We start from the raw sequence: 26,306 nt of genomic DNA on the forward strand, positions 1-26,306 counted from the left end.
GCTTGGGGCTCGATTAACCGAAAAAAATGTGAAAATTCACCTGAAAAAGCGCGAAACACGCAGTAAAAGCTCGAGAGCTAAGCACGAGGACTCCCAACACTTGAACGTGCGGTAAAAATCTGAAGATGGCTGCCAGAGGCGGGGCTTAGGTAGAGGGCAGTCATTGGCTGTGGTTAGTATGACGCAGAGATCAGTGATTGGTTACTACTAGGAAAGACAGATCAGAAACGAAACTGATACTGATTTTTTCTTTACCGAGGATTCCCAGCCTGACGACGGGGAATATTCATGAGCATGTGAATCCATGCCAGACCCCATGCTGGAGAACTGGGGATCGTGAAAAAGAAGCCCTGCTCCGGGGTCCTGTTAAACATTGAAATGGCCCATTCACTATACCAACTTGTAGACTCGTACGGGCCCAAAACCGAAGAAATTCCACCACAGAGTCGGTGGAGCAAGTAAAAGGGTCCAGATCCCCTTCCCGGCACCAATACGAAAACATCTACCACCTGCAGGTAAAATGGACCTGGTGGCGTGTCTTCTAGCAGTTAGGAGTACGTACAGAACATCCTCGACAAATCCCACTCCCGATACCTCAACCTTTCAGCAGCCAGGCATGAAGATTCAGGCTGTGTAGGTTTGGTGCAGGACCTTCCCCTCTGAGTGGGATAAGAGAGCTGTCCTCTGCAGATGACACCAGGTTGGGCAGGTTGCCAAGTCTAGCAACTCTTTGTGCCATGTTCTCTGGTCCCATTCCGGAGCGATCTCGAACAGACACAGTCTGCTGAGAACCATCAGAATAACAGGGATCAGCGGGATCGCATAGAGCAGGTCGAGGTACCATTCGACCATCAGGGCGTCCCCAGAGCACCTTGTCGAGGAAATTCCTAGGAGCAGTACCACCAGCATTTCCTGCTTACACTGGAAGCAAAGAGGTGCATCTGGGGAGTACCCCAGAGGGATCAATTTCCTCCAGAACTTCCTGGAAGAGCTCCCACTTATGGGAGGTTAAGGACTGCCTGATCAGTGTGTCTGCTAGAGTGTTTACCGGGCAGGTGAGCTGCAGTCAGAGGCATGCTGTTCTCCAGAGCCCAGAATCACAATCGCATTACTTCTCTGGACAGCGGCTAGGAGCCCACGCCACCCCTCTTGTTGAGGCAATGCATGGCTACAGTATGGTCTGTCAGGACCAGTACCGTTTTGCCCTTCACAGGGGGGAGGAAAGCGACCAGGGCCAACCTGATCGCCCTTAGCCCCAGCACACTGATGCGTTCTAGGCACTCCGATGGAGACCACAGCCTGTCAGATTTTGTAGGTGAGCGCCCTAGCCCTTCAGGCATGCAGAAGTGGGTCACTTGTGGCCATGGTTGATGGAAAATAGACCCCCTCAGGAGGTTGTCTTTCATGGACCACCATTGCAGGTCTCCAGACACACTCTCTGAGACCAGAAGAAGGTCTGAAGTTCGTCCCTGAAACCAAGACCATTAAGAGCTCAGGAGCCATTGCAGTGACCTCATGCGCAGATGGGCCTCCGGTACCACCAAGTTTCATGATGCCATGAGACCCAGCAAGCGCAGAAAAGCTGAGGCTGGAACTGTTGTCTGAGGTTGGAAAACCTGAAACATCTTGAAGATGTTCGCCACTCTGTCCATGGGTGGGAAATCCCAACCCAAGTGGGTGACCAAGACTGCCCGATGAATCGGAGAGACTGGGATGGCGAAATCTTTGACTTCTTTAAGTCCAGGGGGAAGCCTAAGCTGTGCAACAGGCTGCATGCCCGGTACAGATGTGCAGACACTAGAACTGGTGAATGGGCTTGTACGAGCTAGTTGTCCAGGTAGGGAAAGACATGAATGCCCTCCCCTGCTGAGGCAAGCAGCCACTACCAGCTTTTATTTTTACCGACATTTATACCACGCACGGCCCCCCAGGGGCATCATGGCGTGAGAAGGAACACAGCCAGCGGGAGCTGTACAGTAGCCTAGAAGAGCTGAGTTCTTGCTGAAAACCATGTGGCGGAGAAAAACCGAAAGGAAGGACTTTGAGCTGGTAATGGCAGTTACCCATTTTGAATCTCAGATACTTCCTGTGCTTCTTGTGGAAAGCCACATGAAAGTAAGCATCCTGGAGATCTAGGGAAACTAGCCAGCCATTCATCTCCAGGACCTGGAGGATGTGGGCTAGAGTAACCATATTGGACTTGTCCTTGCGCAAGTACAAGTTCAGAAGCCACAGATCCATGATGGGTTTCAGATTCCTGTCCTCCTTCGGCACCACAAAGTAAGTTCAGTACCAACCCCTTGCTCATTCTGAGCAGGGTACCATCTCTGTGGTCTCTTTTCCCAGGAGCGGACAGATCTCCTTCAGCAGGAGAGGATGCAGAGGTAAGAGTTGATGGCATGGTGGGGGTGGCGGGGTTGGAGGGCTAAAGCCAAATGAGAGTTAGTATTCCTGCTGGACGACTGGCAAAGCCCAGGTGTCCGAGGTGGTATTTCTCAATGTTTTCGCCAAACTGGGATATCTTGAGTGGCGAAGTCCTGTTCACAGTGGCTTCGTACTGGGGGTTGCGGAGGTCACAAAGAAGGAGAAAGCACCTCCTCTAGGTGTACTGCATCCCCTAACCCCTGTAGGGACGGCATTGTCCTTGACTGCCCAAGGAAGACTGGGCTCTACCCCTTTGAGCATAAGAGGCAATGACCACTAGACTTGCCAGATGCTGTTGCTGCACAGCCAGCCCCAACAACTTGACTGTCGCATTAGGGCCTGGAAAGTTTGGAGCAACTGGTGCCGAACAAGTTCATGCCATCAAAGGGCATGTCCAGGAGCTTCTCCTGGACATCAGTGGCGAACCCAGACATCCTCAGCCAAGAAAAGCATCTCAAGACAGTGCTGGTGGCAATTGTCCTAATGATGCAGTCTGTGGTGTCCAGACCAGACTGCAATATCGGATGGCAAGCCTCACTGCCGTCTGTAACAATGGCCAGAAACTGCCCCGCATTTACCTTCTTGGATGTGCTCTGTCACCTCTGTTAACAATGGCCAGATACCAAAATTGAATTTGGCCAATGTACAAGAGGCGTTGAGGCTTCGGAGACCTAGGCTGGAGGAGCCGAAAATCACCCTGCCCCACGCATCCAACAGTTTTCTCTCACTATCCGGGGCAAAGACAGAAAAGTCGTGAACTTAAGGTCTGCACCACCAAATTCTCTGGAGAAGCGTGGGCAGAGAGGAATAAGGGGTCCGAAGGGAACGGACTGTGCTTCTTGACTAGGTCATGGTCCACTGTGAGGACTGATGCTGGTTTGGCTCACAGGTCTACCACAGGCTCCTCCACTGCCTGACTTCTTATGACCCTCATCCAGAATGTAGCACAGGTCATACTGCAACTTGGGTATTGCGGGGGCCCAACAGTTCAGGAGTGTCTACTATTGTCATGATGCCTACCCCCGGGCATCAGGACCAAGGCCCTCAGCTCCGGGAGCAGGCATCCAGAAATGTGTTTAAACCTCAGCAGCCCCGGTTAGGGGCTGTCTGGGTTCAGTCCTGGCGCCCTAGGTGCCAGAAGCATCATAGAAATCAGTGAAATATGACTAGACTTTACTTACCTGATGCAGACCATGCTGCAAAAGAGTCCAAGCCTACATGAGGCCTGGATGGGACTATTTTGTTACAGGGACTATTTTTTACTCTGGCGTGGCTCTAGGGAACTTCTTACCTGGAACTACTTTGGAGGCTATTTAAACCACACCCGAACAGCAGCACATGCTTCGTGTTATTCTGCATCCAGCAGCGTGACGCTCACCGTGCCTGCAGCCAGCATCCAGTCTTCTGCCACGCCCGCCTCAAATCCGGAGCTCCTAGAATAAAGAAGAAGAAAAGGACAAGGTTAGAAAACGAACTTATTTCAAATTCCTCACCAAATTCCGGAACTATTTCATCTCCGGACCTGGAAAGTACATCAGTCCTGCACGCGTCACTTCGCCAGCTCCAGCACGGCGCCATACTCACCAGTTCTCACAGCATCTTTTCATCCGGCACTGTCTCCATCATTTCTTCACCGTAATCCGGCACCTAGGGGACACAAGAAAAAACAAGGTGAGCCAAGGGAATAAACAAATACAACCTCTTACCACCATAGACTTACCTGATTTACCACCGGCGGTATTATTCCATAACTCTCCACATTTTCATATGCCGCATTTGTAAAGAGGGAGAAAAACAACACTTTAACGCATGCAATAGTTACCGGACAGCGTTGGGTAACACAGACTCTTACCTGAACGCCAGCAGCAGCTACGAGACCTTCTTCTCACGAACTCAGTTGCAATTTAAGGAAGGAAGGGGACAAGAGTGAACATCGGGCACATTGAACTCTTTGAACTTGATACTTACCAATCCCGCCAGGGACTTCAGAGTTAATACTTACTGGAACTTGCCTTCAAACCAGTGAAGTAACTGGTATCTACGCGCCCCTGCAAGACACGCAGGATGGAGAGCTCATCTTTTACGAACATAAGGTGAGGTTACTAAGGGGATATCGGAGGTGATTAGTGGGGGAGAGCGAGAACAGTTGGGAGGCCATCACTAAAACCCACAGGTGGTTAATCCCTGTCTCCACTTGCAGGAAAATACTTCTTCGGGTCCAGCAAACAAGACTAGGCGGGCCAGTCCAGACAGTCATCTCTGCACTACGCATCACGTTGAAGGAGACTGCAGCTGTCTGGGTCCCATCGACACCCCTGTGGGGTCCAGGTGAGCGTAAGAACTATCTTCACCATCAAGCTCTGACAGGCTGCCTGTGGTTTGCCAGGGATGGCAGTAGACACAATGTCGACTTCCAGAGAGGTACCCAGGCCACTTGCCTCTTGCAAGTCAGCCGCCAGGTCCACCAAGTCACCCATATCCCCATAAAATTCATTTGGGAAGTCTCTCACCTGCCTGGTGTGGAAGGACTCCAGACCAAAAGGGACATCATCACCCTCTTCGACATAAATGTCCTCCAAATATTACATGTATGACCTTTCTTTGAGCGGAAGGACCTCTTTAGCGACTCTGGTGCAATTGGGCAGGGACCATATGTGGGTGGACCAATGTCCAAAGACAGAACAATGCGCCCCTTTTTCACGATCTTGTCACGTTGTACTGTGGACTCCCTGCCAGCTCCTCCAAGCGTGGTGGGAGGTGTCGGCTCGGCTGAAGCCAGAGCCCTCTGTGCCGAGACCGAAGCTGAAGGCGCTGCGGTTGCAGACCAGAGCTGCTGGGGCCTTGGCAAAGATTTCAAGCATCTTCAAACGGAAAGCGCCCCATTCATCTGGTGAAGAGGATTTGGTCAGAAAAGATACCTGCAGGGCCTATTTCTCCTGAGTTTCCTTGTAGTGGTGGCTCCTCTTCTTCGTGGACGAAGACGTATGATGCTGAGAAGAAAAACCGGGTGACCTCAACCTCTTGCATTACTTTTTTCTTTTTGTTCTTTCGGACGCAAACCGCTCTACAGTGCCACGTTCTGTGCCCGGTGACCTTGAGCAGGAGAAAGGTGAAGCTTTGCTTCGCGTTCTTGGAGCACCTTCAGGTGCATAGACTGGCACGATGCGCAGTTCTGCACATCGTGACCTTCACCAAAGCAGTAAAGGGATATGCGCTGGGGGTCCCATACAGACATTTGGCGCCCGTAATCCATGCAGGGTTTGAGCCCCGAAGACATCGTCAGATTCAGCATCACAATAAACTCAAGAGACGAAGCAAAACTTTCAGAAAAATCAATAATTAGCTAAGAGGAGTGTTCATACTAGCAAGCAAATTGTGTGGAAAAATGAAACTGAGTTCACAGGGTGCTGTGCCTCTATACATACTGACCCCAACGTCACGTCCGGAACGGGTAATGTAGAGGCGTTGGGCTGAACTGACTCAGAACTGGGATGTGCCCCCCTTGCCGCAGAAAAGCTTCCTATGAGCAGCTGGCACTGGGTGATAGATATCATAGATGAGGAATCTGTGGTACGAAGGAGTCCATCAGAACAAGGCATCTTAATCTTAGAAGTTCATCAAATGTCCCTCAACTCTTCCAGAAAAGCCAAACAGTGATGCTAATTCACACAATGGCACTATCTGGTCTGTAATATTCCTGTTTGTTTATTGGGTTTGACTCAGACACGTCTTTTCATAATACAAGCTGCTCAAAATACAGCAATTTGCATTACTGTTAGAATTGAATACATTTCAACACTTCTCTGCTGCAAGGACAAATCTGAAGTAGCTTTTTCAAAATCTTAGGTTCATGAATTGGTTTGTGTGACCTGGTTTTAATGTAAAACCCTGCAAAAGAATGAAGCTCTAAATTGGATGCTAACTTGAGAAGTCTTAGATAGCTGGCTAAGATAGGTTTGAAGATATAAATGAGGTATTGAAGTTATGGAACCAATCCCTGAAATAAGTTTGTGAGTTGACGTTGCCTGGTAAATTTAAGTACAGATTTAAAGTTTACCTATCAGATATGGAAGGTAAGCATAGTTAAAACTAATTGCTTAGTTTATCCCTCTTTTACTGGTACTGGCATGGCATTCTTTATTGGACAGATCAACATTCTTTATGGGTGGTGTCGAACTATATTAATTTTGTGTACATTTGTGTTGTGTGTGTCCTTTTCAAACATATTAATTGTTTATATTTTGCTTCTGTTTCTGAAGTGCCTTGAAGCTATTCATGTGAATGACTTCATATTTGCTTGAAGAAGAAAAAAAGACTTCGGATTTCCACTCATTCAAGTTAAAGCATGGTTCGGGTTTGTGTTATTGTATTTGTATTTTCAGAATGCTTGCAACGACAGCGGTTACTTCTCATTTGCTGTAGATTTCATTTTTCTTATGGAAACAAAACGTAATTTGCAACACCAGCTTTTGCCAAGTAGAGAGAAAGTCAAGATAGATGGAAAAAGCAACACACATGGAATCTCAGGCTGAAAGGACATCACAAACGTTTTAACCCCAGTTCACCACTGATGAAGAAAAATAATAAAATTACTTCCCTCATGGAGACCAAATCTTATGACATAGATGGAGACAAACTATAATGACACAAACAATGTCGTAACTAGATCATGCAATACTCATGCACAGTTGTGAAAAGGTAAAATGTTACCTTCAGTTTCTTTCCTAGCAGGTGCTGGACTTCTAGCCCCTTTCAGTTTACAGATAAAGGAGGCAGCAGAAATGAGAAATTAAAGCATAATAGGACAGTCAACAAACAGAATAAAAGTAAAGCAGACATGGCATACACGAAGAACAGTATGTGCATTCCAACCAACACAAAATAAATGAAGTGGTAATTTATTCCATACATCAAATTCATACTCCAAGTTGATGAAATGGTAACACCCAGCCAGATCAAAACCCTAATGGTTATCACTCCTTGGGTACATTCTTCACGTTTTCAATTTCCCAGAGAGGGAATACATACTTTAGCAACTTGCTACAGCTTATTGACTATCTAGTGCCATAGGTTTAACCATTTGCCTGCCTATCTCGCATGGAAACATGGATTAGGGAAGTTTAAGGAACCTTGAAGCATGCGGACAGGAGTCCTCTTGAGGGCAAGAGAGGCACAATACGGCACAATGTAGCCCTGGCGCACTGGGAATATTTAAGTTATCTGCTTCAGGGACATAAAAGCATCCTAAAATACTGATCCTATGGATGGTGTAAGCTGAGGGATGAAGTGTTTTTCTTTCATTTTGGTGCCCTTTCTCCTACATTATGCTATACGAATCTGACTCCAAATGTATCATTTTTCAAATTTTAACATACAGTACCCATCATTTACATACACCACAGAAAAATGTACTAATTCAAACTTCAACATATTGAAGAATATATGTTTTTTTAAAAGAAATATTTTAAGACGCTTTACATTTAATCATATTTTCAATCCGTGACTCAAACAAAAGCATTTTTGTTTTTAAAAGAAACCAATGCACACCTTTTTTCATTTTTGAAGAGTTTCAAATTTACAAATGTGTTGGCAGGCATAAAAAGTGCAGAAAATGTGTTAATTAACAACTCTGTCTGAGACAAAGCATTTTATAATATACATTTATATTCTGGAGGATGTTTCACTGTAACTAATGTAGCAGTTTACAAAGGAACAAAGGAAAAAATACGGCACATGCTCTGGAATGAAAGTCACACAATTTGCACTTTATTTTATGCACTACTTCATGAATGTCTGGCTTTTTCATTGAATGAGACATCAGCAGCTGAGGTAAACAGTTCTACTATGGATTCTCTTAGACCATTCATCAGATCATCTTTCCATTTAGCAACTTATTAAAGAGCTTTAAAATAGCTGTGCAATGCATGTCCACAAAAGGCAAGTCAGACTTGTGTAACTTGGTCTTAGTTTTAGCCATGTGCTGCCCAATGAAGTGAAACTCATTTCGGAATGGTGGGAGCAATAATCCATGGGATGAAGTGAAATTAGACTACAGCCACAGGTAGCCCCTACAGAATCACACAACACTAGAGTTGTTTTCTACTCTGTAAGGGTGCAGAAGGAAACTGACACAAAGGTGGCATAATGGTTGGCAAGGACTTTTATTCTTCTTGAAAAAGAGAAATACCAATCTATCACTATTTCAACGAGTGGTTTCCCTGCCTCAACCAAAGACCAAAAAGGATCTGTCAGAATGTCTGTTTAACTTAAATGTCCACCGTCCTGTGTCAAAATCCCTAGTTCTGACCATCACGCTTATAACTGAAGTAGATAAGGCTAAACTGTTTGTGGCCCAGGAGAATGACTCCCTCGCCTGGCTAGAAGCTTTTTCTTACTTCCGCCACTTGATATCAGGAGGATGGCTCCCTCCTCTTGATGCTTCTCATTACAACGTGCCAATCACACTAGACCGAGGGGGAACAACTCCCTTCCATTGGATACCCTAGTGTCTCCTCTGTTCAATAACATGTAAAGTTCCAACTGTGGTTGGGTCCCAGACCCAGGTTCTTCATCTTTGGCTCGGCAGACCTGGTACACTAACCTGCCCAGTACTGGCATGAGGAAGAGGATTCATATCGCTCTGTGGACTTGGGTCCTCGCTTCTAAAGTCAAGTCCCCTCCAGATCTCCCATACCTCTTTTTACCTTCATAGGGATGTCGGTACGTCACTGGGGCTTCCAAGGACAAGGCTTTACCTCTCTGCTGCTTCAGGCTTCTCTCCACATCTGCAACGACAGTGCTGCTTCCCTCTGCATGGCTCGGCTTCTCAGCAGTTCTTCCTCTGTCTACGATGGCACAGTCTCCCTCAGCAGCTCAGCATCATTGGGTTTCTCTTTGCGTCTTCGACGACAGTGCAACTTCCCTCTGTGCAGCTCAGCTTCCTTCATTCCTTTGGGACTGCTCCTGCGGTTACTGAGAAGAAAGGTGGCACGGGCTCTGCAGCGTCCTCCGTGCTCCCCCTTCTCCGGTCCCCCAAGCGGCTTCAAAACTGGCACGCCCGACAGTTTCTACAGCTGCTGCCTGTCTCAGCTGGAATAGACAGGTATCTTTGTCCCCAGTGCTCCGAATAAGGTTTTGAAGTAGCAGTATTTTACTCCCTATTTTTGAAAGTTGGGAGTAAAATGATTTTTTATGGAGTAAAAACATGAGTCCAGTCCCCAATAGGAGTATTTGGTAAACAAGTACATATATGTTCAAGTGTGAAAAAAATATTTTTGTGAGAAATACTTCTTTGCACCAAGTTATTCATGCACATTAAAAGATACATTTGCCCTCTTCCATAATTATAGTCGTTTCTTCCTGTGGTACTACATGAACTACTGGTACAAACACACCCATCGATCTGTTTATGTGAAAGCAGGGGCACAGGTGTCTATTTCCAATTTTTTACTGAGAGTATTTTTACTCCCCATTTTATTCTTTTGAGTATTTGCCTATTTTTAGGGAAATAAAGTGGCCGATAAACCCCTTATCTGTAGGGCTGTTTGTCCCTCTTTGGTTTTTATGCAATGTTTCTGGTTCCCAATCGGCTCATTGTATAAGTCCTTTATCCCTTTTGTTGTTCTGTTATCGATACTGGCGCTGGGCCACCTCATAACAGAACTTGTGTGGCAAGTGATATTCATGTTTCCTACACTCTTCGTCATAGTACTTTCAGGTTCCCTATATTTCTCCACCTGATAACAGTACATTACATTTAGTCTCTACAAAGAGGTTTTTCGAGGAAAGAGAGGTTAGAGTTTGTGGGATTGTGCTGATGTTACAAGGGTTGCACCCTAGAGTTCGTACTCATCCCATGAGGGGGGAGTCCCTCCCTAGGAGATCCTCCCATATTACGGATAGCGGCCTCACCTCCCTGGTTTCATGGGATAGCGGCTCCCCCCTTAGGGAGAAGTGACAACATCTAATGCTTTGTCACAACTCTTTATATGTACTTACAAATAATACATTGGAGGAGGACCAAATAGTGTAAGTTGCAATTTATGAAGATAGATTTCTTAACAAAACAGTACAAGGTATGAGTAGAAACACAAAGTCTTGATGAGGTATCTAGTTTAAATGACTGCAGATCCAAAGTTAATCCCTAGTCCAAGTTAAAACCAATTGATAAAGCAGGTCTTGATGTCCACAGTTCAACCCGGTTATAAAAAATAAAATAAAGCTCTCAGGCCTCTACCCCAAGACTGTATTCAGCCAAACGCACAGTGTCAGGGAGTGAAGTGCCTTTGCACACTTCGTTTCATGTTGCTAATTGTCTTCAACGTGCACGTACACCCGAGCCGGATCTGAATACTCCCCCCATATGGCTACCCTGCTTACAGTCTTGAGCCAGTGCAGAGCCCCTCAACCTCACGACATACTTCTACTTGATGCTGCGGCCTGAGGACATGGAGCGCTGACAGCGGGAGATGGAGGATATTGGCTGCACCCACACTGCACATCTGCAGGCAATCAGAGAAAGCATCCAGAGGGCTAACCGCAGGGTTGTACGCCCAACGTGTCAGGGAGATGACAGAGGGCGTCTCTGCCTCCGGTGTATTGCTTGGTTACACTGCGCTAGTGTGTGGTAGCGAAATGCCACCTGTCTGAGCATTTGCACTGGGTCCACCACTAGCTGATTATCTGGCAGATGCAGGGTCCTGTGGGGCTGGGGTTGCAGGTGCTTTCAGAGGAGGTGGGGGCACCTGTGGTAGGGGAGCGTGGAGCTGTGCCAGTATCAGAGACACCAGGACGTGAGGTGGAACCAGTACTGGTGCCAGATCTTGAGTTGGCGGTGCCAGTGCAAGTACTTCTTTAATTAAGCCTTTCAGAATGCTGGCTATCTGAGGTGACTTCACGTGACTCATGAACCTCTCAAATAAGCTTTTCTAGCATGACACTGAAGTCTGCGTAAAAAAGGGCATGGTGCTGCTGATGCTGGTATTCAGGTCATCGTAGCCAGTATCCTCGGAACTTGCCTAATCTGATAAATCCATGCCCCTGAGTACAGAAGTGACTTTAAGGTTGAAGGGAATGATGTGCATCATGGAACATCCAAGAGGGACCAATCCACTAGGGGCAAACACTCCGGTTGAATGGTAGCTGCTGGCCTGCCCAAGGAAAGCTGTGGAGGCTGCCTGGCTACTCAATTCCATGGCCCTCTCCCATGGAGAAGATTCCGCTTTAGATGGAGTCTCCATATTGCTCACGTGTGGCGTGAAACCTTCCCACCTGACCATCATATTGTCAGGAGCAGAACTGTGATAGGACAAAGGACTGCACAAGAAATCTTGGTGTGGCGCAGAGCTTTTGGGAGGAGGTGTGCTGGGAGTCTGGAAATGCTGCTTGGTTCACTTAGGGACCTTGGCGCATGCTCCAGGAGACTTTAGGCACTCAGGCCTAGAGCCCGGTAGTCCAACTGCATACATGGACCAGGCCCCCAAACCCCTTGAACAGTTGACTGGTGCAAGAGCCAGAAAGCCACTCACAGCAGCCCCGGGTAGAGTCTGATGAAACCTCGGCACACCCATCGGTAGGTGATGGGCAAGGGTCGATGAGTTACTGTCTGGGTTCTCTGGAGAAGTGGGGTCTACTTATTTTCTCTGTCCTTGTTTCAATATGGGCAAATGACAGCAGGTAATCCTGAGGCGGCCTAGATAAAATGTCATGCCAACAGGCATGCCTGTTTTTTTAGGGACCTAGATATTAGCACGTCACATGCTACACATAAGTCCCACTGGTGATTGGCCACAGACACTCCAAACAGTGAGCTTGGGGATTTAATCTCGGGATGGACCTCTTGCAGGATATACAACTGACATGCGATGGGAAGACCGGGCCACCGTGGACCAGGATAATTAAGAGACGAAAAAAAAACTATGCCGAAGAAGTGTGAAAGAAGACTGAGGTGTGGTGGCCGCAGGTGGGGCTAGTAGTGCGCTGTCAGGTTCCCTACAGTGCCTATGAATGCCAGACATTTAAAGAGGAGGTGCAATTTTTACAGTGCAAAAGGCTATGTCCTATCCCCTGCCGGGGTTATCCATTAACTATGGAGGAAAAGGGTTGGGATGTAGGAGTAAGCAATGATTACCCCTCTCCTCAAAAAGCTAAGTTACAACACCATAATTCTAGGAAATTACCACCCCATGCTCACATTACTTTTTCCATAAGCTGGCTACTAAAGGCAATCACAAAATAGTAGCAAGATGACAGTTAACGTCAAGCTTTGTTTCAGATCAGGGAGAAGCACAGTGTTGTGGGACAAATAGCTCAGAGGAACTCTGCAAAACACAAACCCCTAGGCTCTAGAATGAATGAACACTGCATCGGTGGTGAACGCAGGCAATCTTAGTATATTTTGGATGTGTTAGAAGAGAGTCTCCTCGATGCCCCGCCAGAGGAGTCACATGTCACAAACATGGAAAGAGGGTTTACATAACAAGTGTGTGTCCCAACAGCTCTTGATTCGTTAGATACTTTGATAAAAAAAAAGTATAACTAATGAGAGATGAGTTGAGTGACCTTCTCATAGATAAAGTGGACGAGGAGGGCATATCCGCCCCCTACTGCGATGTATACGTAGATGGAAACAATCTAAAAATTATGGGCAACTCAGGTTCCCTCTATACAGTAATAAACAAGGACACTTAATTATGTTGCGACTTGAAAAACATATCAAGTCTAGATATACACCGTATGCATCTGGGGCAGGTGAACATTGGCATGATTCCGAATAGTGAACATAACAAAGAGAACTATATGCTGCAAACTGCATGTTGCCAGCAGGGAAGTCCATTCACCAAACTGACAGGGGTAGTGGAAGTGACATCACATACCTGATGACCTCACTTCCTTTGATATAACATAACCTATGACCCAGAGAACATCAAATGAACTGATGCCAAATGACCTTTTGCCCTGGGGACATCACAGGAAGTAACTGTGCAAAAGTAAAAAAATCTTACATAAAGTTTTGAATGAATAAAATAATAAATAGTACAAAAGCGGACAAAGACCATTGAGGGTTTTATCGCTATATTCACTTGGTTGTTATCTGTGAGGAACCCTTGGATGTTGTCCCTTTTTCCCTAGGGGCAACCCCTTCTCATGGGACTAACGACTATCTCGGGAGAATGCAGTGTTCTACCAATACCCCACCACCCCACACACAATCCTACTCTATCCACTTCACCTCGATACCAGAATCTCCTATGTATGTTTGTAGGGTTAAAATCTCAGTCCCCTTTAAAAGTACTGGAACGAGGAAGAAAAATAACTACCTAGACAGTGCCTCATTACCAAGTACTGAGATGAAGAACTCCTTTGACTCTCAAGAGAACATGCACTTTAAATGTACTGGGACGAGGAGGAGGTGAAGAACCACGAAGAGTACTCCTAAGAACCAGTCTAGTTGTTGCCGGCTGCTCACTGGTCAATTTTGAGTAGAAAAGGAAGAGAGACTCAGGAAGCAGTTTTCTAATCCTCCCTGGAGGAGCTGCAGGAGCCAGCACAGTGCAGGAAGGTAAAAGGAAGCAGACCAGGGCCAGTCCAGACTGTAAAGACCAGTAGCCGAGCAGGCAGAGAGAAACTCCCAGCGTTCCTGAAGCCTGGGAAGCACTTGAAGGAAAGGCAGCGCTGCCCAGAGGAAGATTGAGACTGCAGAGTTCCCAGATGGACCAGAGCCCACAGGAACGCCCACTAGAGGTAGGGGGAGCATTCGGCTGGCTAGTGGGAAACTAAGAAGGTGCAGTCAGCATCTTCATAGTCACAGTATCGGGCAGGGTAGTGAACCAGGTCTGTCCCACAACAAGAGAAACGTAGGGGTCTGTGCCCCACCAAACTAAAGTAGCACAAGATATCTTCCTTGTGGCGGTACTTGGAAAGAGAGGGCCGCAAGTCCCTGAACGCAAAGAAGAGGCTTCTGGGACCCACCACTAGGTGAGAGTAAAGTGGGTCATCTTCCCCGTGGTGGTACTTCGGCTCCAAGAAGATTTTCCACTCAACGAAGCTGCAGAGGTGTGTGGCCTCCTACCAACTCCACCTAAGGTAGGGCCCTCATGGGTCACTCTGTTTTATTTCTGCCACCCTGCCTGCATTTTCATTAAATGCTGGAGCTTCTTTGATTCATTTTGAAATTTATTGCGGGAGAGTGCGAAACAGCCTGTTTTCTATCCAGAACATTTGTGGTGCCTTTTCAACACGTGGCTGTGTCGTCGTGATTAATACAGCCTTGCCTTTGTGGCTCAGTGTGTGGCACAATGCTTTCGTGGCTTTTAAGCCCTGCATTGTTAATTGCTCAAAGATGGCTGCTCCATTCTATCTGCTGGCTCTTCCCTGGGCCTGCAGACTGGCCCATTCCCATTGGGCAGTGAGTTTCATTTTACCCAATCTGGGACTCTGGGAGGCGGGAGCCAGCACCAGCAACTAGGTGCACATCGAAGACCCCTGTCGGCTCCCTGTCCGCTTCCAGAATGCTGCTTGGGGTCCTCTCTGTTCCCAAACGCCTTAACTTAAATGTTGCTGCCACCTCACTCTATTATGAAATCCGGACTGCCTTGACACCGTCTCCTCCTGAACTGTTGGTTACTTCCCTCCTTCTGGACTCACATCTGCCCCCTTTTATGACTTTTACTGTCCCTTCTGCTTGTTTCTCCAATGTTTAAGTCACTTATATTATGCCTCTTGGGGCAAGGGGCCAAAAGAGAGTGAAAACCTTTACCCCTCCTGTCTTGCAGCAAGGAAATAAAGTTGACCTCTTGAACTTCTCATGAAGCCCAGTTCAATTTGAAAGAGGTGAATTGATTGCGAACCTGATATATGAAAACCTAAGGGAGCTTTTGTCCAATCCGAGTCATGGAGAGAAAGAAGGAGGTCACTCTGAGAATCAACCTGGGGAGAGTAGGATCGACAGGGACTCTAGCTAGTCTCTGAGCTGGACTCTAACTTTGGTTGCGACCAGACAGAGGACGAATCTCCTTTGAGATCTCCCTTTCCCCACGGGGTATGTGAGGGGTCAGAAATGCGAGGCAGACAAGTAGATAAGGTTTTTTCACAAGTAGTCATTTTATAAAATAATAAGGGTGTGGCTAACGCGTCGCTTTCCCTAGCCCAACGAGGATGTCCCTTCCTGTCAAACTAAGAGTAAAGGAAAACATTCTAATATCAAAAGGTATCTGTCCCTCACACTCATGCATGCAACAAAATCATACAGATATCATATTGCCATTCAAACTCAACAAAATAACAGTTATATTCAAACAAACGTTGCATCCTTGTAATCCGGGTCGGATCCCCTTCCCCAAGATTCATGTAAGATTTTCCAAAACAAAGTTCCAATTAAGAAAGCTTTTCAATAGCCAAGTTCTGCTCCAAATGTAACAAAGTTTCTTTCACTCTATAAGTCTTTCACTTGGCATATGGATTGTCTTGTCGCTAAACCGGATTCATCACTCTTCAAAATTGATTGTCCAAAGTTTCCACACGCTCATGCTTAATAAACCAAAAATACTTTGGCTTCACAATTCTAATCAGTATTCAATATAACCCACCGTCTTTGAGGAACAACCACTTTCACATTTCATCTTCATAAACAATGTTTTGTCAGGATGGTTTTCCCACAGTTCATCATAACACATTAGTGGGCTTGCCACTTTCTTTCCACCACAACCTTCCACAACAATGCAGTACTTCAATGTCTTCTTCCTGGTCCACTAACCTGCCAGGAGTAACCACTAATAGTCCCTTTCCTGGCATACTCACCTGCCAAATGAACTCCAACCACTACCACAAGTACTCTGTAATGAGGCTATCTTCAAACTTTAGAAAAGTCTTTGACTTTTTTTTTTTTATTATTGTGTTTATCCATCTTTCTGGATTTTAACAAATGCTTGATTTTGCTTTGATTAGACGGTGACTTTGGCAGACGCCCCTTGTAAGCACTGCGCTAAGGCGACTTGTAAGATTTTTTCCGCTGCAATAGACCAGTTTGTCTTCTGGCCGCTGATTAGACGAGCCCACCATATTTCCTCTTCACTCACAACGTGGGTTTCCAGGAGAGGGAGTAGATAGGCTTGACGAGAGTGTTCAGTCCCAGGGCATTGGAGTAGCAGATGTCTAATTGTTTCTGTGTCAGCTTTGCATAGGCGGCAGGTTTTGGAGGGAGACTGACCTCTCAAGAACAGGATTTCGTTGGTGTGTAGCAAGTTTAAGCGGGCTCTTAAGAGGAATTGCCGTAATGGTTTGCTTGGGAATCTTCTGAGTAGTTTTGTTGTTTGATTTAGCTTCTTTGGGGAATGAGGAAAAAGAGCCAGTGTTTCGTTTCCTTTGGCACACTCTTGGGTGTCAATCCAGTCTGCTTCTTCCAATTTTTTTTAAATTTTATTGGGGTTCTTGATAAGGTCTTCGTTGGAGCAGCCAATTTCGGTCAACTGCGATTGTATCTGCTCGGCCCATTTGACAATCAGCCTACAGGTGCCTGCTTTGATCTCCAGATCTATTAGGTTGTAGAGGCGGGGCGCGTCAGGAAGGATTGTTTTCCTATATAGGAATATGCTCGCTAGGTTCACTTTGGCACTCAGTGAAGAGAGGCCCAGTTCACGCCTGATTGCTTCGATCTGGGTGGATTTCGGGAGATTCAGGACTGCTTTCCAAAAGAAGCCTTCCAGTTTTTTCCATATTGTCATTGGTATGGCTGGCATCGCCTCCGCTCCATATGTCAAGGCAGGTATCACCTTGGCTTTGTAGAACCTTATCATAGGTATCAGTGAGAAGCGACCGAACTTTTTATCCAGAAGACGGGCTTGGGAGGTCAGTAGTCTGGCTTTCCTCCAAGGGTCTTTTTGCATGGCTGAGTCTGTAGGAGTGCTGTCTATTATTATTCCCAGGTATCTGAAGTTTTGCACTGTTTCGACATTGACTTTTTCCAGGCTCCAGTTGAAGCGCTTCAGTCTTCTGGTTTTTTTTTCCAGTATGAGGACTTTTGTTTTTGCTTTGTTTATAAGAAGGTTTGCCTGCTTCATGTAGTCAGCCAGGTCCGTCATTTGTCTCTGGAGACCGATTTCTGTTCTGTCCAGTAAGGTGATGTCATCGGCATATAGCAAACGTGCTGTTGGTACGTTGCCTATTTTGGGGGGGAATGATCTGGAACTCTTGTTTATTTCTTTCAGGTCACCAATGAAGGCTACGAAGAGTTCTGGTGCCAACGGGCACCCCTGTTTCACACCTCGATTGGTCGGAATCTCTCCGGAGAGTAGGCCCTGCTGGTTTAGCTTGACCCTCATGGTGGTGGCCTTGTGGAGGGCTTTTATTGGGGCGAGGATGCCTGGGGGGCAATCCCATGCTGTTAACTTCTCCCATAGCTTTGTTCGATCCACCAGGTCAAATGCTTGTGATAGGTCTATAAACGAGAGAAAGACTCTCGATGTGGATTGAATGGTCTTGCTTTTGATAATGCTCAGTAGCATAATGTTTACCGTGGCGGATGAGTTTTTCTTAAAGCCTGCTTGAAATGGGTCTGCACACGGAGCTGCCCTCGCCCATTTTTGGAATCGTTTTAGCAGCAGTGACCCGTATATCTTCCCGATTGTGTCCAGGAGTGCGATTGGTCGGTAGTTCTGTGGGTTTGACTTCGCTCCCTTTTTGTAGATAGGGACCACTGTGGCAGAAGTCCAGGACCTCGGGATGGTTCTAGTGGTTGAGCAGTTGCTGAACACAGGGCTAATGAAGGGGACCCAGTTTTCAGCGTGGGATTTCAAGTCAGTGTTTGTGATCCTGTCTGGGCCGGGTGCTCGCGAGGCTTTGAGTTTTGTGAGTGTGTCTTGGATGTCTTCTTTTTCAGAAACGTTGACCCACTCTGATTCAGCCTCAGCTTGAATTGAGGACGATGCTGATGGTGGTTCCTGAAACAGATCGGTGAAGTAAGTTTTCCAGTTTTCTTCACTTACTGCGTTGCAGGGGCTTGTTTGGTATGCAGGGCCCGCTTGGTTTAACAGTTTCCAGAATTCTCTGGCGTCTTTTCCGGCCCCCTTTTTCAACATGGCTTCTGAGTCGTTTTGATATAAGGTTATGCGGTAGTTTTTTATCCAGGCTTTGTATTTTTTCGTTTCCACTGTCAGTTCTTCTTGCATGGCTTCCGAGTAGTTAGTTTTGATCCGCCTTCTTAGTCTTCTCAATACTGCCCTTCTTTCCACCACCTGTTTGTCGAAGTTATGGGATTTGGTCACGACCATGGATTTTGTCCCTTTCGAGGTGACTTTGAAGGGACTTAAGAGTGGTTGGTAGTCTGGTGATGGACCGCCTGCTCTATATTTTGATGTTAAATGGGCGATGCGTTCTTCCGTTAGTCTGAGGCGGGTCCCTTGGTTGTTGCTTTCGACTGAGTAGCCCGTCGAGGTGTTTTTTCCTCTGAATGAGTACCAGGAGGCTTGAGGTAAGTTGTGGTCACTCGCTTCGGTTTCGATCACGTCGAAAGAGGACATCACCATCTGAGTTTCTGGGGATATGAAGATGTAGTCTATTGTAGCAGACTTATTCATTCTTTCCCATGTCGGGAGTCTGTTTGGGTTGGGAAATAGCTGGGCCAAATTGAGAAGCCCTCTTGACGCCATCAAGTCGTTCCATTGGGTTCCTCTGTCTTCAGATTTGCTCTTTCGGTTCGCTGCTCTTGGCCATGCCGTTCTTGGCTGGCAGGTTGCGTTTAAGTCTCCGCATATTATTATGTGGGCTGTATTTTCATCCACACGGAGGGAGTCGATTGCTGTTTCGATCAGTTTGAGGAACTTTCCGTCCGAAATTACTTGAGGGTTCCAGTACACCACGATGATTCCAAGGATAACCATCAGACCCGCGTCTTTGTTTGGTTTATCTCGTGCTGGTTTATTGTCCCATGACAATGTGGCGACCAGGTGATGTTTCGAGGTTACTAGAACTTTTGATATGCTGATTCCGCTGCCCGCTCGGGCCGCCAGGAGAATTCCTGATGATGGTCTGCCAAGGCGGCTTTTCGCAGCCGGCGCAAGCACAATTTCAAAGCCATCAAGAGCTGGAACCTCCGTAAGCCAGGTTTCTTGTAGGGCCAAGATGTCAAACTGCCCTAGGTTGATTCCTCCTCTTTGCGTCAGATGTTTGAACCCACACGTGTTCCAAGATCCTAGTTTGAGGATGTTAGCTGCAACCCCGGGGGATTCTTCTCCGTTCGCCCGGTCCGGCCATGCTGCGGGGGCCTCGGGTTGCTATTTTTTTTTCGAGGATAGTGAAAAAACGTTCGGCAGCCTGGACCAGAACGAAGTCCTTGTGTTTTGATCCTCCTGTAACAGTGGGTGTTCTCTGATTCTGTCGTTGATTTGTTTTGAGGACGGTTGCACGTCCTGGGATTTGAAGTCTTGAGCTCTGACTTGGGTGTAGTGCTGCCGCTTTTGCTCTGTCGCCTTTGCTGTTACCACCCTTACTTCTTTGGCCCTGGCTTCCATGTGGGAGTTGTGATCTGAAACTCGTTCTCTCGAATCATTGTTCTCAAGGGCGTTTTGGGGTGGGTTTCTCCGAAAAGGTCCTGAGTTAGTATTCTCTTGGTTAGTTATGTGATGTTGACTTGCCAGAGAAACTGTTTTCTTTGCTCTCCATCTGGGGGTGCGTGAGTAGGAGTCTGAATGAGGTCTCCTCCGATTTGGAGTTAGTTGGCGTCTCGTTTGCGGAGTTCTGGACTTTTCTCTCCTCCGTGATACATCACCTCTGTTCTCCACCAAGTCCAGTATCCTGATTCCTTGCTTGTGTAGCTCTCTTTGGACCTCCTCAAAATCTTTTATCTGGAAGGACGATTTTAAGTGTATGTATGCTTTAGCTATTGCCTTTTTGTGGTACGGTTCTACCAGTGCCAGATCTTCTGACCTCAGGTTTTTTAGCGAGTTTGTTTTACTGGAGATTCTAAGTATGGTGTTTCTGTTCAGAGTTTGAAAATCTTTATTCCAGGCTTTCTGTTCAAGCTTGTACGTCGTTGTTTGCGGTTCTGGTCTTTGTGCTGACTGTTTGTTTAGGGGGTGAGTTGTTTTCGGTCTTCTATGGGCTCTTTGAATTTCCCAGGACCTCGACCGGGTTCTCTTCGCTCGGGTTCTTGATGATTCCGCCCGGGGAGCGACTGTTTTTTGTTTGGAGGGCTGTTTCGGGTGGGTCTCTTTGTTTGGTCTTGCCCGGGGGTTCGACCTGGGGTGTGGAGGTCCCGGGCTCCCGTTTCTCCCCGTCTGAGGCTGGATGGGAGAAAAGACTTCATCAGATGTCAGGTCTATAAGGTCTGAGTCGACCGTTGAGTTCAAGTGCTGGGAGATGTTCATCGCGACCTTGTCCCTCAAAAAGTCTTCGACCGATTTGGGAGATGTTGAGGGGGGCTGGTTATCAGGCGGTTTATTGCTTGAAGCAGGTGCTGTGTCCGGTGGTGTTTTGTTCTTAGCCGTCATCTCTTGGGGGGGCCGGTCAATTGCCAAGATTGAGCTTGGCGGGGCTCCGAGAGTTAATACAATTTGTGCAGGGTTGGACCCAGGGGTTGTGGTACTGTTCTTGATACCCTGGGAGCGAGTTGCCTTTGCCGCCGGGACCTTGCCGGCTTCCATTATGGGGATTGAGCTATCCGATGTTGGTGCCAGTGCTTTTGTTGACGTCGAAGTAGGCTTAGGGTTGATTGTAGGCGCGCTGAAGAGTGCATAGTTCCCTTCCCGCTTTTGTTTTAAAGTTGTGGACAGGTTTTCTGCCGAGTCCCTCGGTGGGCAACGGGGATCTGTTTGAGAGGCGGTGTTTGTCCTTAAGTGGGTCTTTGGTACCTGCCTGTCCTGTCCAGTGAGCACTGAAGAGCACTCTGAGACAGGTGTGGTCTTTTCGTTTGTGCGGACCTCCAGGGCTGTTATATACCCTTCAAGGAAAAGCAATTTGGTGCGGGTCATTGCGAGTAGGGTGGTCTGATCTTTCAGTGAGTCGCTCAATGCCTCGTAGAGCTCGCAGAAGGGGGCGAAAGCTATTGTTATTGCTGACATGAGAGCTAAGGAATCATGTTTCCTGCCAGGAGTTTCCAGTTTGCTTTGTGGAGCCACCTCGCTGGTTCTTCTTGCTTTAATTGGTGTCGCAAAGATCTCATCCAGCGATAGTTGTTGTGCCACTTTGTGAGGAGTGAGGGCGCAATGTTTGTTCGGTTTCTGGTTTGCTGCCTCCTGGAGTTTTTTTATCAAGGGGGGCCCGAGGATTTGGACTTATCCCCTCTGACTGAGATAGAGGTTCCACTGAGGTTTGGCATGATGCTACCCTCGGTAACCCAGCTGCGGACTTTCGACGTTGCCTTGGTTCTGGCTGGGTTGGCATCTTTGTAAGTCCGGAGATGGGCAGTGTAGATCCGGGGGCCAGCCTTTCCCGGATGCCCGGGGACTGTGGTGTTTGGTGCTGGAGGGGGGGGGTCGATCGTTCTTAGCGCCCTGGATGCTAGAGTTAGGGAGGAGCACTGACGGGTCTGTTTTCTCGGGATGAGTACTGGAGGGCGGGGAGTTCCTTAGGGTGCTCGGGGTTGCATCGCCAGGGTTCTCAATCGCGGGTATTGCGGTAGTTTCACTGAAAAGCTGGGGGGCTGGGCCTCCCCGTTCGTTGCCGCCTGTTGATGCGTCCTCTGGTGCGCTAAGTGGAGGTGAACCCGGGATTGGCTGGTTCTCGCTGTTTCGGCCAAGCGGCTGGGTTTCTGTCCGTGGGGGCTGCCTGAGGCCCATACTTCCTTCTGTTTTCCTCAGTTTGGAGGAAGGCGCTGGATCAGTGATTGCTTCAAGAATGTCCGCGTCCGAGATTTCTGCATCAATGGCAAGTTTTCTTTTACCCAAGCGGTTAAAGAAGTCTACCACCGTCATACCCAGCTGATTTTTGCCGTGTGCTGTCTTCACGGGGCCATTCGGCCTGGCTTTGATGTTTGGTTTTTTTTTTTTTTGGTGTAGTTGTTGTTGCGAGGAGTTCAATGTGGACTTGTGCGTTGATGGGCTTGTGGTGGATTCATTGTTTTTTGATGTCGTGTTTTTTTGCTTGGATTTTTTTTTTGTTGAAGGTCGGGTGAGCTTTGCTCTCTGCTTGAATGTCGGGTGACCTCGCATATGGGGTGGGGTAGGGGAGGGAATGCTGTTCACCTCCTCAATCTCTGCCCATTCCCCTTCTGTTGTCGAAATTCTCTCGCCGTTAGAGCCCAGTGGGCCAGTTGAGTGGATGGTTGAAGCCGCAGTACCTGGACTGGACGTGGGGGGAGCTCTTTCTGGAGAGGTGTGGATCAGCGCCGTGGTTACGAGAGCTGCTTCTGCTCTTGCTTCTGTCAATCCCTGAGCTGGGCCCTCTGCCCCCTCCACCGCCGACGACCCGAACTCCATCGGCTCCGCAAGCAGAGGCGGCGGCCCCGAGGCACTCGAGGTGCAGATGGGACTCCTTACAGACGCCCCCGGGGGGGCCGCGCACGGAGCCCCCAGGGCGCATCCAACGCGGGGGACACTCAGCCCCGTGCTCGGAAGACCACGCTCGAGGTCGTCCGCTCTCTGCGACCCCCCCCCGGCCCTGCGCCGGCAGCGAGCGAAAGGAGCCGCTCACGCCTATAAGTGCTGGCTCGAGCCGAAGTTGGGAGGCCGCGTCTCCGGGCATGCCGGCATCCCCAAGGGGTGCAGCTGGACGGTTAGAGCTGTCGGGTTTATCACCGGCTCTGAGAGGTGAGTGCTGCATTTCGGTGTTGTGGTTGCTGGCATTTTGCTGCGATCCGGCCCCAGGGGATCGAAAGTGGTTTGAAGTCTTTGGCAGCTCGGCGGTGGGGGAAGCTCAATCAGGGGCGGCTCGGGGAGAAGAAAGGAAATCTCCCGTTCATGTCTCTGATCCGAGGTTGGACTCGGGTTTGTGAGGTTAGCCGCCCAGTGCTCAGGCGAGGATTGGGATGAGTGGAAACTTGGCGAGTGTGAAGGGGGTTTAGGCGCCTTTTTCAAGATGTTGCTGGGTTTGGAGCTTCTTAGAAGTCTTTTCCCCCCATCTCCCTCCCCCGACCGGAGATTCCTCAGATTGAGCAATGGGGAGGATTCCATCCTACCTCCCTGCTCGCTGGGACTTGCAGGGACTGCAAGGACTGCGACTCCCTCAGCGACTGGCTCCGCGGCCGCTCCGCGGCAGGGAGGACTTTATGTAGAGACTCCCTTTCAGTAGAGACTGTAGACAGACTGCAGGTAGGATCAGGACCAGGAGAGAGGGATGACTGCAAGGACTGCGACTCCCTCAGCGACTGACTTTCAACAATACTGAGATTCACAACTTCTTCCATAAGGGTAAAATACCCATTGTTGCTGTTTGTTCCACTGATTTGTTTGCCACATGAAATGCAGGTTATGTTCCTCTCTCCCTTGATGTTTTCTCTCCTGCCACTTTTGGGTTCCTACTAATACACAAACTAACTGCTGGTAATGTCCCCTGTTCAAGTTTCTCTCTTTAGGAAAGCGGTTTCCCCTTCTGTTTATAATTGCCCTTCTTTGGCTTAGGCAATGCTGGTTATCACCTTGTTCAAATATTGCCAACTCTTTACTTTGGCAATAATTATTATAATCTTGTTCAAATATTGCCACTACTTTACTTTGGCAATGATGGTTACAAACGTTCTCCTTTTGTTTTTCTCAATAAGAGTGTCACGCCAAAATGGTTCAATTCATTAGTTCGGTATTCACAAGAGTGATTGGAGGTCACCTAATGAAGGCCAGCTCACCGGTCTTTCCCTGCGTGTCCGCCTTAATACTACTTCTCATGTCAGGTCCTGCGCGTTTGACAGCTCCAGTCACACTCGCTCAACCCGCGCAATGCAAAAAGGGAGCCTGTCTTGCTCCTCGCACACTCCGGTGAACGGCAGCCACCAGCGTAGGACAGTAACAGCACCACTTCGCGCTGTACGTCTTCTGTACTTCAGGGTCCCAACTTCTACAACTCTCTCGGCACCGACTGCAAACACAGCGGCGGTTCCAGCGTCTTCTGCTTTGTGCTTCTACTGTCTACTTCTAATGGCCAGCACCTGAAGGGGCTTTACATATTTAAAAGTCTTGCTCAGGTGTGGGTCATCAGAACCACTAGAATTCACACCATAGTTCTACACCTCTGAGCCCTTCTTCTTCGTCCCAGTACTTGGAACATTATGGGAGTTGAAGTCCCTAATGTTCTTGTTGCTTTTGTACATCAAAAGCTTCAATTTTACAGCAGGTACATTAAGACCGAGGGATCACTAGGGATGTTAATTTGAGGGTTCTCATTCCTCCTGACCTGAAGACCCTCCCATGTGATCATCCTGCAGAACACCACCCCCAAAGTCAGGATCAGGAAGCATCTGCCTTTCCCTGGCCACATGAGAAAGGTTCCAGGCCAGGGTCTTTGGGATGAGAAGTTTAAAACGTCCAAACAACCAAAGGAGAATGCCCAGCCCACTCTCCAAACCCTAGTTGTGATACCTACCAGGGAAAGTCCCAGCCCCCATAACTCTTTAGCAACATCGTTAACGTCTGTTGAGGAACCCATATATAACTCATATACAATCCAGGGGCAGAATTAAAACAAGAGTATCAGACTTACCCTCTGACCACCTCCGGCGTGGGATTTGAACTAAGTTTTAACATTTCTAATTGGCGCGCTGCTTCATTTTTGCTCATTCAGATTGCTGACCCCCAAGGTGATTTTCCTGGTGGCCATCACTTCCAATATATGGATGAGTGAGCTCCAGGCATTGTCAGGTGAGCCTCCCTACTTGTTTTATTTCAAAGGAGAAGGTGATGTTGAGAGTAAGGGCATCTTTTCTTATGAAAGAGGTCTCTGATTTCCATCTCTCTCAAAAGATAAATATTCCTGTCTTTTTTCCTCTGCCTCACCCTTCCAAGACAGAGGTAAATTTCTATTGACTAAACTCAGTGCAGGAACTAGTGTAAGTGAGTGGAGGTAGGAGACTGATAGAGGAGTGGTATTTTTTGTTGGCATAAACCTTCATTGAAAGACAATTTCCAACCTTACTCTTATAACTAAACTAACTAGTATGCCAATGTTCTTGGTCCAGGAGAATGGCTCCCTCTTCTTGACGACTCACAGGTCCTGAGGTTTGAGGAATTCTTTCCTGAGGTTTTGGTTCACCACCGTTACAGAGAATGTCTCGCTTCTGTGAGGAGCCAACAATGAGACTCGGACAAAAGGGATTCATGGTTTTGGTCAAAGGCATTTATTAAAACAAAAGGGGGTGGGGAAATGCCTCTCTATCCCTGCACTAGAGCTGTTTCCCTACCTAAAAGCAAAACAAAGGGTCTGTCAATGTCAGAATGTCCAAAGCAAAACTGTCCTGTGTCCAAAGTACCATTCTGGCCCTCACATTCTAACGAAATAAACTCTAAGGTGAAAAAGGTAATGTCTTTGGCGTCGATTGGTTTACGAATGTTCAAAAAGGAAAAATGTATAACTCCACAAAAGTTCCAGAAGCATAGAGTTCCTTATTAAAGAGGGTGGTTCCCTTCCCCTCAATTTATTTTCCATCTGTTGTATATTCAAAGATATCAGTTCCTTGAGTTTTTCTTGATTCACAACACAACACCACTGGTACACAAAACAACTTGGCTCTTTGTCTTATTATGATACCTGGTGTATTCCTGCCAGGTAGTCACACAGCCTTTTGCTAGTATTTCTTATAAACGGTTCAGTTTGTGCTTCTGCACCAGGCTTTCTCACATGTACACTCTTGCACTTGCCTGGTATACTCTCCTGCCAGGACTTTCTTAAATGAACACACTTACAGCTTTACTTTGCCTGGTGTACTCTCCTTCCAAGGCTTTTCTCGTGTGGGCTCTGCACACACT

General features: G+C 47.6%; 1 protein-coding gene across 1 annotated transcript in view; it reads right to left on the reverse strand.

Moving 5' to 3' along the window:
- SYNJ1 (synaptojanin 1) overlaps positions 1-26,306 on the reverse strand; it is a 1,805,713-nt gene that overhangs the window by 231,670 nt on the left and 1,547,737 nt on the right. The window contains exon 25 of the mRNA XM_069636346.1: positions 7,135-7,173. Coding sequence (XP_069492447.1) covers positions 7,135-7,173 — 39 coding nt within the window. The remainder of the gene's footprint in view (positions 1-7,134; positions 7,174-26,306) is intronic.

Source organism: Ambystoma mexicanum, chromosome 7p, assembly GCF_040938575.1.
Source record: "Ambystoma mexicanum isolate Mex_15411 chromosome 7p, UKY_AmexF1_1, whole genome shotgun sequence".
NCBI classification, from domain to species: domain Eukaryota; kingdom Metazoa; phylum Chordata; class Amphibia; order Caudata; family Ambystomatidae; genus Ambystoma; species Ambystoma mexicanum.